Source organism: Larimichthys crocea, chromosome III (genome assembly GCF_000972845.2).
Source record: "Larimichthys crocea isolate SSNF chromosome III, L_crocea_2.0, whole genome shotgun sequence".
Lineage (NCBI taxonomy): Eukaryota > Metazoa > Chordata > Actinopteri > Sciaenidae > Larimichthys > Larimichthys crocea.
This window is the reverse complement of record NC_040013.1, coordinates 35313383-35328633: the sequence shown is the minus strand read 5'-3', so window position 1 is coordinate 35328633 and position 15251 is coordinate 35313383. Positions and strand designations below refer to the sequence as shown.

The following is a 15251-nucleotide window of genomic DNA, read 5'->3' as shown; positions in this document are numbered from 1 at the left end:
TGCTGTTGCAAAAAACTATCCAGCTCAGCATTTATGGATAAATCTCTAGTTGAGATGACAAAAAGCAGGATTATGTCTGTATTAAGCCTCTAACGTAGTTAAACAGTGGCTGGGAGGTGCTCATTGAAAAGATTACTGAATTCAGAGCCGTGCTGTAAGAAAGCCAGAGAGCATTCTTCTGCCTTTATCTTCAAATGAAATGTCTTCATTTAGCTGGTAAACAAACAAGCTTATTTAGATATTTTGGCATGTTTACACCTTCACATGAAGTGTAGTCATTGTGTGTGGATGCTGATGTGTCACTGAGACTGTTTTTACTATTTCCTTTGCAGAATCTTTTTTCCTTCACTCTGAGGGGTTTGAAAATAACTATTATAAATCATTTTCTAATAATAGTTTGGCATGTGTGTTTCAGTCGTGTCACAACAACCCCAGTTGCTGATGTTTTTGAAATGTAGACGGTCTTGTTAGTTAAGTGTTGAAGTGTATCCACCCATATGCCTCTTATACATTACAAAATAATGGGAAATCTGGCAAACACAAGTGTCACGTGTCAATTAAAATCATCACAATCAATTGACATGAATAACAGGTAAGAGAAAATTTTCCACACCTGTATACACACAAGTGTGTATGAGAAATAAATGTCTATCACATGAAGCTATCTCTACTTACAAACCTCAGGATGTGCATGTCTTTGATTTGTGAGCAATTCAATTGAAGAGTGATTTTTCCTGACTGAAATATTTGAATCAATTTTATATGCCGAAAAGAGAAAAGCAGACTAGAGAAAAGTCTTAAAAATAAGAATTTCTATCGACAGTAATCATCTCATCTCATCTAATGGGGGTTGCAACCCTCAGGTTGTCAAGCACTGTTTTAGAGAGCTTAATCTTCATGTAACAAATGGTGACTTTCTTGTAAATGAGGTTGTGTCGCCTAAAGAATGCAGCGATGAGCAATTCATCCTCACTGAAAGACCTTGTATGAATAGTGCAATCACCATCCATAATCAGGCGTATATCCAGATGTGGAAAAAATGGTGACTTTTAAACATCTGTGCGACCAACAAGTAATCAACTGTTTATAGTATATCATGAATTTTTAGTGGCCTGTGATCTGTAGCTGGAAGAAACCTGTCTGTTTCTTTCTAATCAGACAAGTAGAACATACAGTATGTTTACTGCACACTCACAGCAGTGTTAGTGCTATACCTATTGAATCTTTGCACTTCAGTCGACGACATGTGATCAGTCCTTGGTATCCACGTAATGAAAAGGCAAAGAAAACCCTTAATGTAAAAAAAAGACTCATATATGATGTAGATAACAAAGCAGAGGAAGACTGTAATAAGGCTGGAAGCTTCCTATAGGATTTGGCTCCAGCTCTTAACAACATGGTTGCTTGGTTGAGTGTCTGCCTTCCTATTCTGTGCCTTTAATATTCAAGGTTGCTTCCATAGGTGAGAGCCAGTGCAAGCTTTGAGGGCTGGTAATAGTGTGGGGGAGAGGAGCGGAGCATTTTTCTTTTTTCTTTTTTTTCAAACACACATTAGAACACAATACACATTCACGAAACCCTTTTTTTTCAATGCATCCAAGCCTCGTCGCCTTCTCACTGTACAGGGTCACTTGGTTTTCTTTACTTTGTGTCATCATCAAGGCAAAAAGCAGAAGCATAGAGAAACATGCAGCTTAAAATGACAGCATCAGTGCAGTGAGCTCGCTTCCTGTCTTGCTACAACTCTTAAATGAATTGGGCTCATGCTGCTTTAGCAACACAGGCTTTTTATTGCATCCCCAAAATGATTTTTTTCTATTTTTGTACAGACGATAAATTATCAACCCAGAAAACTGTGAAAGATATTGCCACAGGTACAGATAATTGATATGACAAACACAGAGGGAGCGTATGGAAAACATCCTTCTTCAGAGTTGCCTTCACGTACTTCCCATGAAATGTCGCTTCCATCTTTCATATCTGCTTATGTTTATATATTCGTGACAGCACTTATCTAACAGATGCAATCTGTTCTGGTATAGCAATTAAATGACTCACACACAATTTCCCCCAGATTTTGCCCACCCGCTGACTGTACTCGATGCCAGCCAGGCTCATGTAGGTAATATGGGAGATTACACCTGTCACTTGTTCTGCAGCTTTTATATGCAGAGCCTTCGGTGGATGTAATCCAAGGATTTTGACATTATGCAGGACGTGAGTGAGCCAGCATACTTACATCTCCCTCAGCTCTTTTAAAGGGAGTCTATGATCACATATTTAGATGATCTAGCTCTGTACAAACAGTTTGCTGGGTTCAAAGAAGTTTGTGTGTGTGTCAGTAATAGCCACACAAGCAGCATGGCTTGGCCTGTCTGTCAGAAATCTCTTGACAACTATTGTGGATTGACATAAAATTATGTACAATTATTAATAGCCCCCAGAGGATAAATTCCAGTGACTTTTGTGATCCTATTATTTTTTTATCTACCGCCAGTAGGTCAAAGTCGTCACTTATATTATGAAATATCTCAATATCTACCAGATGGATTGGCACAAAAGCTAATGGCCCTTTCAGTCACAGTTTGACAACAGCAGCACTTAGCATTGTGCCATTAAAAACCCTTATTTTCAGTGGCTTACATTACATTGTTCAGTGCGAGCAAGGCATTGCACACAAGGCACCACTGTCCTGCTTGTGGCCAAAGTTCAACCAGGTACCAACTTTCAGCGACCAACATAGCGTAAATTCTTAACACTCGTAGTTAGGATGAATCCTACTTACTTTTATGATCCCCTGACTTTTTATCATGTAAAAAAAATAATTTATGCAATTCTTTGGTTTATAATTACCTGCAAACTGATGACATTCCCATCAACTTCAGTTGTCCTTGCGTACGTTGTGTATCGCAAATAAGCAAATATTAGCATGCCAACACACTGGACTAAGATGGTAAACGAGGTAAACATATATCTACTTAACAATAGCATGTTAGCAATATTACTGTGAACATTTTAGCATGTTATGAAAAATTAAAGTGTAACAATATATTTTTTAAATGTATCCTCAGTTGGTAGAACATCCTCCCCACGTACAAAGGACTTAGCCCTTGCAGCGGCAGCCCAGGGTTCGAATCCAACCTGTGGCTCTTTCCCGTGTCATTGCCCAGCTCTCTCTCCCCACATTCCTGTCACTCTTCAAACTGTCTCTGTCAAATAAAACCCAAAAAGGCCAAAAATAATCTTTAAAAATAAAAAAAAATGTATCCTCACAAATTTTCAGGGACACTTTGTTTTGGTTCTGTTCTCTACAGATTGCCTTTTTGTGACTGAATACTTCACCCGCACGCCTCGTAAGCTAAATGCTTTCAACTCCTTTGCGAGTGTGGAACTGTTCCACTTCAATGTGCCTGACGACACCATGATGGCCGTATGGAACCTCATCACCTTTAAGGAGCAAGGGGGCACGTTTGGAGACAGCTGCCCAAACCGCAATGTGACTGTGTAAGAATGAGTTTGTCACAATGTCTTTCTCTTTTTCTGAAGATGCTTGTGTTTAGCTTTAAACCTTTCTTTTGTTGAAGCTGAACTCTGCTCCTTTGGAGTATAAATAGATAATAATCAGCATCTCATACACTTTACCTGTGGGGAAAAGGTTATCGCAGCTGATTAAACCTGAGCATTGTCAGCTATTATTGGCACCCTCGACATATGGAGGAACTGCTGTTAAAGCATTAGCTGCATTAGATTTTAATTTTGCCTGTCTATTTTTGTGATACTGGAAAGCAGTGTTTGGCATGACTTTTTGTTTTTCAGGTGTTATGATTGATGTGGGCATGGTTATCACATTCAGATATCTGTGACTGGATATGATTATTAATGTTATGGATTTGAATTTTTTTATATTATAATCAGAAGAAGCCATCTGTGTTGTAGTTGCAGCTGTGCCTATGGAAGGCAGATGGCTCTGCTGTTTGTGAAAATATTAGGCCTAACAGGGATCGAATTTCACCTTTGTAATTAATAGGTACTTCAGGTCTGGGGCTCCTCCAGTAATCAACCCCCTGTACACCCGCTTCCCTCGGGATACAATCGTCCCAGGATCCTTTGCTGTTACTCTTACGTGGACTCTTCCAAACCGTACAACAGGAGCATTCAACGTGACCAGCCCACTCCCTGGAGACTGGTTCCTAGCCGCACACTTACCCAAGGATGAAGGCAAAATTTCAGTCAAGGTGAGTCTGGACATATTTCACAAATCACAATACTTTCTTCATGGTTGTTTCTTTCCGAGTCCAAAATTTGACCTATTTGCGGTGCTAGATGAAACGTTCAACAATCAACAAAGTCAGTAGAATTTTTCCCCTGGGTGCCATGATTGTCTGCACCACATGCTACAGCAATGATGAGGATTGTCAGTTTGGAGCAAAGTAGTGAACTGACTGTCCAACAGACAAACGTTGCCGTGTCTGGAGCCATGCTAGCATGGGGTAAAACATCCAGCATCAGCTGTTGAGGGAAGCAAATGCAAAAGTTGATCACTGTTATTTTGTACATCAGTCACTAATGAAAACTGGTAAAATATTTATGTAAAAGTGTTATGTAATATAACTTAAATGAGATCTACGTCTTCTCCTTCATGGTAGGAAAAATAAAAATGATGAAAGTATTCAATGGTATTAGTATTCCAGTTTGTGAGAGCTTAGAGAGGCAGAACAGTGTCAGAGAGTTTTTCTTCATCTCATCGTGTTCTCCTATTTGGCCACCTAAACACCTGCTGATATCAATTTCAGGCAATTTATTTGTCACTGGCATGGTGTTCAGATGTGCTTTCTTTGTGGTTCCCACTGGCTTGGAATGCACAACAATCAAAAATATCATCAAAAGTTGCTGCGGACGTTGCAACAAAAGAATTGGTTTGCTCTGGGGGCACTGGGAATAGAAGCAGCTATAGCTAAAATAGAACTAGCTTCCAATGATACACCATATAGATGGAAATAACATACCTTTTCCAGATTCTGATTTCTGAAGAAATTTTCTAGCAACGACGATGCATTGTTTTCAGCTTTATTTTGTATGTATACCTTCTTGTAGTATCTAATTATTAAATGTATTATTTTTACATGTTTAACCTCATAATGTCTCAATGAAGACTGAAGGCAGCATTGGATACCATCCAAACATTTCTTTCATCGCTCGTTTATCAAGACCAGGTGCATCCTGATTTGGAGTCATTACACCTCAAACAAAGCTCAGTTTAAATGAGGAAATTAATGGGAAGTGATAAGACTACTGCATGATATTAAATGTTTACCCATCCATCTACACATCCTTGTGCTCCTAGACGTTTATCAGTGTGACTTCATCAATGTGCGGGGCAACTAGTTTATCATGTATCTGAGTAAAGGTGACATTATTTTGTTTTAGGCTTTAGTAACATGGCAATACAAGTAACAGTGAATGCCATCTATTATATTATTCCTGTAATAAATCCCTTAAATGTGAGCTTTTGAAGAGTATTAAAAATATAAGGAACTTATAATGCAATTAAAGACAAAAGACCACTACCTACAGATTAAAAAGTGACCATAGAGTTCAATAAAGCAAAAAAAATTAGCTCTAAAAGGTTTCATTTATTGCAGCACTATTGCAGTGGATTGTATTAGATTCTTCAGGTGTACCCAATAAACTGGAAATTTGGTGTATTCCTCAGAGTTTTACCTAAAATTGCATTTTCTCAGCGGGTCATTTTGACTGAAGGAGCTAAAATAACACAATTAGTCAGGCTTTCAATGGGGAGTTTTAGTGTTTTATGGCCTAAATTGATTTTTAGAGGCTTTAGCATCCTGCCAAGACTGAGATTTTGTGGAAAATAAATTAATGTGTATCTTTTTCTGGCATGAAAATTATCAAATTTAAAGCTGTTGAACACCATGAAAAGCTGTCTGCACTCATAGTGTAAAAACATTGGGCTTCAAAAACCCATATTGGTTGAGCTTTAATTAAAACACAACTTGCTCTACAAGACACGTGTGCAGGTCCAACTGACAGGCTGTAATAAATCAAAGGGTCACCCCGGCAGCTCCCGGACTAATGCCACATGCCACAGTAATTGTGGCTCGAGCAGAAGGGGTTAGTGACTGGTTGACAGAAATGAAGGACCTCATTTGGCATTCACACCTGTCCTTTTGAATCAGGTGCAAAAGGCCCCCGGACCTTTTTAAAACAAATTTCACAGCAGATCATGTGTAGAAACAATGCACGGTCTCCTGGCTTTAAGTCATTCTGTCTGTTCGGCTCATCTCACAGAGCGCTGCACATCAAGCATTAATGGTTCAGTACAACACGAGTGAAATAGCCGACGCATATTACGCTGTGTAGAGCAGGCAGAGGGAGAAGTGATATTAATCCAACAGGGTGGCAGGCTTTATGCACACAGTCCATTAGGGATTTTCAGCCAGTCTGAATGATACCTAATCTCCTCTTTACCAGCTTTTAAGACATATTGGTGAGTTAACCACTAAAATGCCCGCTAAATGACTGCTGTGTTATCTTTTTAGGGTCTATCTGAAGAATGCCAGTATCTGTTCCAGCCTCAGCTCATTGTCCAGAGGCTAATTGGGATTTCAGTACTTTATCCTGGATACTTCATCGATCAGATGATCCCCGTCCATAACAGATCTGCACTTTATAAGTAAGTAATCTAACTGAGCTTTGAGAAAAATATACACAATCTACCTCCCCCTTCCCCCTCCTCATCTGCCACTTAAGTTGTGATTTTCCTGGAGCCTTCTCTATAAGCTTATCTTGCATTTTCATTTTGAAAAAAGATGCAATTTCCAAGTGTGTGCATATAGTCTGAGCACCTTTATGAACTCCCCCCCTCTCTAGAAGTCATCTCAGTTATGTGAGCAGAGAGATATGAATTTCTTTGGTTCTTTGGTTCATTTTTCGGAATCTTTTGATGCAATATTATGTGAGATCTTCATAAAGAAATTGATATGAAGGGTATTGAAATGTTAGTTTAGGATTTGAATAGTAGCCACACTGTATATTTACAGGTCATGTGAGTTGCTGGATGTGTTTTTAGTCTTTGTTGTGTGCATGTATGAAAATTATATGCCTTAAAGCACCTGTCTGCAGAATGCTAATATTGTTATTAAAGGACAAGCAAAATGACCAAAAGACCATCAAATCTAATGAAATTAGATCAAATTACAACAAATCTGAATGCATTTTATATACAGTACTGTTTGCTGTATGATACACTGTATAGCCTAGGTTGGTATTATAACCCAAAACGTGTCTTTGTGTTGCTTTTTGTCTGTGTGTTTGTGCACGAGCAGAGTGTTCATCCCCAATTATATATCAAAGGTGAAGGTTCAGCTGGTAAACTGCAGCACCAAGAACAAGAGTAGCGAGAGTTGTCCCGTGGTGCTAAAGATAAGAGCGCGGGCGCCGCCGGTGCATAACTCAAGTGCCCTCGACTGCAGGGAGTGTAACCCTTGTGAATTAGACACCCTCGTACCTGCCTGGGAACAATGGTACTACATCCTGGTGGAGAGATATCTCACTAACTGCAACGTTTACTTCCGAATCGGGGTGCAGGTCACAGGTGAGTTTGTTTAACAGCTAAATGTGATTGATGAGTGAATGTGAAATTTTTATGAATTTTATTTATGGCATTTTGTGGACTTTAGCTGGCTTAGAGCTCAATTTATGTTGTCTTCTTAAAATATTGCAGCATTTATATTACAATTATTATACCAGAATAACGACATTTGAGCACATTGGTATTCTTGTTTCTCTTCCTAATGTGAAAATAATATGCAGTGTTTTATCTGCAAGCCCCATCGCTATTATTCATACTGCAGTTTGCACACAGTTTTGTAAATGAGAGTATCTTACCAATTTTACCAATTAAACAAAATGATTGAATGATTATTTGATGATTAGAGGTAATGTATTGGATTTCTCTTTTCTCTGTGAGCTGTTTGCTTCCAGTGTTGTTCATGATTTTTATTCCTGCTGCGCTGTATGTATATTTTAAAATGATAACGGAGTGGTTTCTGTAAACCTGAGAACTCATGAATTAGGCCAAACAAAAGACCAAAGTAGATCTCTGTAGCATATAATATCCAGTATCTAAAATGTTTCAAAGCATAGGAAAAGGATTGTGGCTTTCAAATTGCACTCAACGAGGGATTCTTAGGTGTAAATCTTTAAAAAAGTGTGCAGGTATGTGGGGCAGAAATGTAATTTTGGACATGTGCTTTGAGGGGAAAAGAGAGGCCAAACAGAGTCGGACCACTAAAAGACTAAAAGAGTGTAGCCCAAAACTGAGGCGATTCCTAAGAGGCCAGTGATACCACGCTTAAGTGCTACATGCTGTTTTGGGGTTGTGCGGTGCTGAGATATTCTTTCTGCACACTCCACAGGGATAGCTCACAAATCTGTGGGAAGTCTACTCCTGTGTAGCGATCCCCTCCCTCTGTTGGACACTATACAGTGCACTTTGTCACCATGGCAACACAGACACTAATTATTCACACTCTGTTTCTCCCCCTGGCTGCCAGGCAGATCTTACTTGACCTTTTGTGGATTTAAATTGAAGAACACCTCAGGTTCAGGGACCATCTGGAGTCCTCACCTTTCTCGTGCTCTCTCGCTGTTATCGGTTATTGTTGTTATGAGCTGTCTCAGAAATATGTGCCTTCATTTCAAGTCAGTCAAATCTACACGTATCATGTTTGCCGGGTGCACAGAAAACGAAAACTAGGTTACACTTTATTATTTATTCTTGTTGTTTACAGTATACAGTATATTTAACCTCAGGTGTCCTGCCCTCAATAGATGATTGGGTATTGAAGATAGTTTATGTGTTACATTCCATATGAAAGAAAAAATGAAGGCAGCTCTGTTATGAAACCATTTGTTTTCACAGCCCCTCCACCCCCACCTACACATATACATACATAAATATCGCCTATAAACTTGGGTCTTTAATGATGTGATGAGTTTTTTCTTGTTTCCACCAAAGTTATGTTTGTCTTGAGCTCGCAGTATTTGGTATTTTGGTATTTTTAGGAGTGCTTCTGCTGCCTGAATGGACATCAAAATACTTCAAACCCTTTCAGAGACAACACTATGCAAATAAGGCTGAGCTAGAAAAGCTTTGAAATCCCTTCCCCTTGGGGATTGGTGGTATTTGATGGTACTTTGCCAGTTGCCATCAATGACCATTCTGCAGTGAGTTGCTTTGTATTGAGTGAAATCATACTGTTTGCAATTACTGTGAATCTTTGTCTCATTAAAAAGCAGCATTCAGCGTTACATTAAGGGAGCCAGCCAACAGAGATCATTTCAAGCATTTGCAAAAGACTTGGTTGTTTAGCATGCGTAACACTGCAAGAAAAATAACTGACTTGGTTACTGCCTGTTTGTTGAGACTTGCTGGGGATTGGTGCTTCATTGTTCATTCATAGACATTGATTGTTTTCATGATTAGGGCTTATTACATTACACAAGAAGTTGTAAGGTGCATTTCTTAGTTCTTTCTCTAATTCTTCTTCAGCTAGCCAGTGAAAATCCACAAGAATGTTCAGCTCATACAGGAATCAATTTCCACTGTAAATATGATATCTTCCTCTTCTGACTAGATTGCTCCAAGTCCAATTTGTCAAAGGACCAAGCACAGCCCAGCTCTTCCATGAACATGCCCCAGTCCTTTGGAACGGCGATGGGTTTCTCACTGTCTGAGACACTGTCAATGGCGTCTCTGCCCGGCCCATCACAGAATGCCAATCAACTGCACACCTCGGAGGACAGCATCATTTACCTCGCCCCCACCGCAGACACTAACAAGTGTTGGCCCATCCGTCCGACTCTGCGTAATGAGCTAGACACTTTCTCTGTGCACTTCTACGTCTTCTTTGGTCCAAATATATCGATTCCACCGGATAGGGCAGCTGTGTTTGCTATCAACCTGATGCCTGTTTTGGACAGTGGAGGAGTCCTCAACATGGAGCTCAAACTCAACCTGGTGAGTTGCTCTAATAATTCCTGCTTGTTTTGAAGAAATAACCTAACCTTTTTTAAAGACAATTTGCTCTTAGTATTTTATGTGGTATCTTGATTGTACTTGAGAAATTACATATTGTATAACTACTGTACTCCTGGTATATCAGTCACAAATGTTCATGCACCTGTAGAGGTGACATATCTATTTTCTAGCAAAGGATCAGATAGTAATCAGTAAGTAAATATGCAACATTTATTGCTGAGAAAATCTCCAGCCAGGAAGGGTGAATAATTGGGCTCAAAGTGTCTGGCTCAGCTAGCCTGCTAAATATGGATGCTCGTATGGTCATAGACTTAGCTGTGGGAGGTGAAAAAGTTCACAATGAAACAGGCGCCAGTGTTCAGGCTTGTGACATATGTGCCCGATTGAGAACAAACAAAATGAAAATATCAGCCAAGCAGAATTTGATATGTCTTTGTTAAGCTGTTCTTCAGATAGTAATGGCATTAGGAACGCACCTGCAGCGGCTCTGAAGGTCTGCAGGGAGGCAGAAACTGGAGAGCTACAGGCTGGCAGATGGACATTTTCTTCTGAGAGAAAGCAAATCAGCCAGTGCTGAAATAACTGGACGATGAAGCATGAAACCCTAACAAATATCTTTGATTGTTGAGTTCAAAGGAATATCCTGACATTTCAGGACTTTTTTTTCTCCCCGCTATTGTCGTGGGAGTTAAATTGATATCTGTTTCATCTCTCAGCATTCAGAAAAGATATTGGTTGAGGATATTTTTAGCCTACAGTACTGGTAGCATAGCACAAAAAGCAGAGGCGGGAGGAAACAACTGGCCTTCAAGAAAGTAAGAAAAATACAACCTTCCAACAATATTAAGAAAACAATCTCACCACAAAGGACCATTCAGTCTGTTCTGGAGTTTTTAATCATATCACTAGACCTCCCTTAGCAGATGGCATTGCCCAGTTGTTTTTCCATTTTCCACTTTAAGTAATCACTTTTTGTCAATTTCTTCTTCAAAGCTGAGAATGGATTTTTTCAAATGTGGAAACAGATACAATCAAAATCTCCAAAACAGCTACTGAATAGTGGTGACAATGTTTTGTTAACTATTGCTTCTTAATTTTAAAACCAATAGATTTTTACATGTTGTATCTTGTTTGCCAGCAAACTAACCACCAATAAATCACCTTAGTTTTATTCAGAGTTAGGAAAGAAGCTTCATTTCCCCTGGATGGAATCAGCTATTAGTCACTATAATCTCGATAATCGCTCTAAACAGGTATTACTGTACAAGATATGAATAGAGCTAAAATGATTAGTTAATTAATTGATATAACATGTTGAATCTAAGCTAAAAATATTTTTGCATCATCTTTGATGCCAAAATGTTCACTTCTCAAATGTGAATATTTGATGATTTTTTTCACTGGAGTTTAAACTGTTGGTCAACAAAACAAGTGGTATACTGTACATAACGTCTACTTGGGCTCTGGAAACCTGTGAAGGATATTGGTTTTTACTATTCTCTGAGATTTTATAGACAAAATGATAAATCAATAATCAAGAAAATAATATCTGATTCACAGATATTGATACAAATTGTTTACTGCAGCGTGCCTTGAAATGACAGGTCTGAAGTTGTTGCCATGCAGCCTCTATGATGTTTCTCCCTGCTTCCGGACTAGACGGATGAGATAAGCTAGGATAAACACATCTTTCATCTCCACTGAACACACAGAGATGAAATTGATAATCGATCTTCCCATCTAACCCCTGACAAAAACAATAAACAGCCTAATTTCCCCAAATGTCAGAGAAATACACAAATATTTGACTTTTAAAGAAATGAAAATAATTGATAGTAATTAATTTAGTGCTTTATTGATCGATTGCTTGGTTGATATGGTGCCACTGTCACCTCAAAAAAATCATTCTGGCGGTTTAAACAGCACCCTTGGTGCTTTTTCTGTGGGGTTTTTATGTTTTCCTCGTGTTTATGTGTGCTTTATCCTACAGTCCAGGCAGAAAAACCTCTGTTCTCCACACCGCAGTGAAAGCCTAAGTATGTATAGTTGGTTGATTTTAACTCGGTGGATTCTGCGGATGTCACGGAGACAGTATGCTGTGATGAAACCTGGTTGCTTTGATTGTTGTGTGAGCTGAGAGATGTATTCCACAGAGAGACTGTCATACTATATTATTCTATGGACAGATTTCTCCCCCCTTGGCGGTGATCTGTCACTTGCTTGTCACGGGAGCAGAATCCAGTCAGCCGCTGCCAGTGGGGGACTCCGGCAGATTTGCAGGGCTTTAGGAGACAATCGCTGGAGCTGGTTGTCTGCTTTGCATCACTCTCTGCGAAAGAGTGTGAAAGGAATGCATCTGGCTTTTATTTCCACTCATACCTCAACTGGCTGTGGATCAGTGTAATCACTTTAGATACATTTAGTTATAAGTTTTCTTTAGGTGGAGCTTATGCAGAAAAAGTAACACTAAGCAACTAAACAATAAAGAAACTGGCAATTAAAATTACAATAAATATCAATAAATAATTATATTTTTTCTGTATGCATGCATGTATATATATATAATATATAACATATATATAATAATATATATGCTTATATATTTATTGGCACACTTATTATCATTTATTGGCACACTTATTATCAGCCTGATTTATTTATTCACATTTTTATCTTTTGTGTCACTGTTGGGACCCCATATCTCAAAATGTGTTAGTGTGCGCTGTTGCTAAGCAACATCGCTTCTTTCAGACAAAGAGATGTTTATTATAAATGTCTAATATGCATCAAAACCTAAGACACTTCAATATATTATTGAGATAAATAAAAACTCATTGTGAAGTTATTTTAATTAGTCTGCAGCATTTTTATGATCAGAGTTGTGTCTGTCCTTTTGTAGGAATGCTTTTAAAGAGATCAGAAGTTTCCTTCAGTAGTTTGCTTCAGTCAGAAACCTTGAGCACTGTTGGAAGATAATGGTGCTGAGTGAATTATGCCTCTGCCACTCACATTCCACAATCAAAACTAACAGCTGCGTAATGAACCAGGCATATATATCACAATATTAAACGTGATTAATGTGGCAGTGTTCACAACAATGTTACAAAGTGCTTTACAAGTAACAGCAATAAATAAAAAACCCAAATAAAATGAACAATAAAATTTCCGGCATGAATTTAAAATAGGGCATAAAAAAAGAAAATGAACAACAAAGCCCTGACAACAGAAGAAATGATTGAAATCTGTTTCAAATTATTTGTTACTAGACGGCAAAGATGTACAGTCCTAAGGAAAGGACGGCATCTAGCTTGAGGAGAAATGATATGATGAGCTAAAGATGGAGGTCAATTATCAGTAAAATCTTAATTTCAGTCCCCACATGTAGGACAAATGAATTTTCTGGTTTCTGCAGCTCATGGTTCAGATGATAGACTTGAGAATGATCAAACATATTACAAGGAATGATCTTCATCTTGAGAGTATCTTATTTCCTTAGTTTGATATGTTGGTAACCAAAAGGGTATTAGGAATTTTGAATACTGGGTTTGAAGGATTTATGTCAATACAATGTGAATAACTCGAACTATACTATGAGAAAATAAAACATTCAAAAACATGTTTGGGCTATGTAATTTAGTTGAATTGTTTAATTGTTTAATTAGCTGTAAACGGGTAGCGAAACAATGTCAACATGACAGTGGTTGTATTTATAAAGTGGCTTCATCTAAGCCTATAAATGTAGATGAGCTGGCCCAAATTCTGGCTGGTAGAGGGTGTTACATTATTTAGGCGGCATCCTTGAGGTGAGGTTGAATCCTTACTGAAATACATGCAATTTAAAAGCACAAAGCCTGACATTTCCATCTGTATAAACCTTTCTAGGATTCTAATTTCACAGCGCCAACAATTGCTTATATACAGAAATGTATACAAAACATAGCAATAAAATAAATGTTGATTGAAAAGAGGGGAATATGTGAGGAAAAAAAGTTTTAGAGTATCTTGTTTTGTGTCCAGTATCACTTATTAGTCACCAAAATTGTATTTACACCTGTAAATATGCAGTTTTTTAAAATCATTATTTAAACTTTAATTAAGATGGTATTTTTGGCTAGATTTTCCCTGTGTGCCTCCTCATGCACACATCACTTAAGTTTCTTTATATACCTGGAAGAACAAGTAATGAGACCACAACACCAGCACTAAAAATTAAGAATGCCCCAATGTCCCGGGTACAATAAAAATAGTGTAGTGGCCATTTGTCCATTAAAAAACAAATTAAACTTTAAACCAAACAAATTCAAAAGGCCACTGATGCACCATGGGGATGTGGTTTAAATAATAAATAAACAAATAACAAAGAATATTAGCAAAAAATAGCAAAAATAACAAAGACTAACTTACTCCTACAAATAGTATCTGGAACACAAAGTTAGTGTCTGAGACAATTGTGGTAGTGGAATGTAATTCAATTCTTAGGTTTATAAATCATGGAGTATAGGCCTGTGAAATTTTTATTGTTGCTGTTCAAACTCAAAAAAATGTGAAGTAACACTGGCACAAAATCAGTGATGCCAACTTGGCAACTTAATCACTAGCTCTGACAGTTTTTCAGACCTTCTTAGTCACTTTATTTCTAGATTTGATGGCTTACTCGGACAATCAGAGAAAATGTGAGACATATATTTAAATATATTGCATTGTAATTAATTCCCATTCATGCTGATCAGAGTAACTTTAGTCTATGGCTCTGCTGCCAACAGAGCTGGGGTCCATCCCTCACCTCTTGCGCTGTGTGCAGGCAGTTAGTAGGTGTGCATATTTGACCTTCTCTCTCACTGTACTCTTTGTCTCCGAATCTCTGGATTAGCGTGGTTCTATTGCTTTGCCAATATGTAAATAGGCTGTAAATATTTCAATAGTTTGTTTGATCTTCTCCATCCCTTTGAAGATTTTTTTTTTTACTTAAAATATATCTCCCTGTAGTGAGTTTGTGATTATTGGGCTAGATAGTAATAATGTTCAAAGGTTTGCATTTATTGAACAAACTGAGATAAGTAAATAAGAAACAGGAACTCAAACAATGAGAATTATGAAACCTGATTGTGCCCAAACACCTGGGGTGATTTTTAAGATATAAGTAGTGAGTGAGTCAACATAGTGCTGCAACTGACTGAAACAAAGTTAT

The 15251-nt window shown here is 38.1% G+C and overlaps 1 protein-coding gene across 1 annotated transcript in view; it reads left to right on the top strand.

Moving 5' to 3' along the window:
- The window catches only part of tmem8b (transmembrane protein 8B), a 36128-nt gene that overhangs the window by 1672 nt on the left and 19205 nt on the right, over positions 1-15251 (top strand). Inside the window, exons 2-6 of the mRNA XM_027278399.1 lie at positions 3315-3504; positions 4028-4235; positions 6561-6694; positions 7347-7615; positions 9660-10042. Coding sequence (XP_027134200.1) covers positions 3315-3504; positions 4028-4235; positions 6561-6694; positions 7347-7615; positions 9660-10042 — 1184 coding nt within the window. The remainder of the gene's footprint in view (positions 1-3314; positions 3505-4027; positions 4236-6560; positions 6695-7346; positions 7616-9659; positions 10043-15251) is intronic.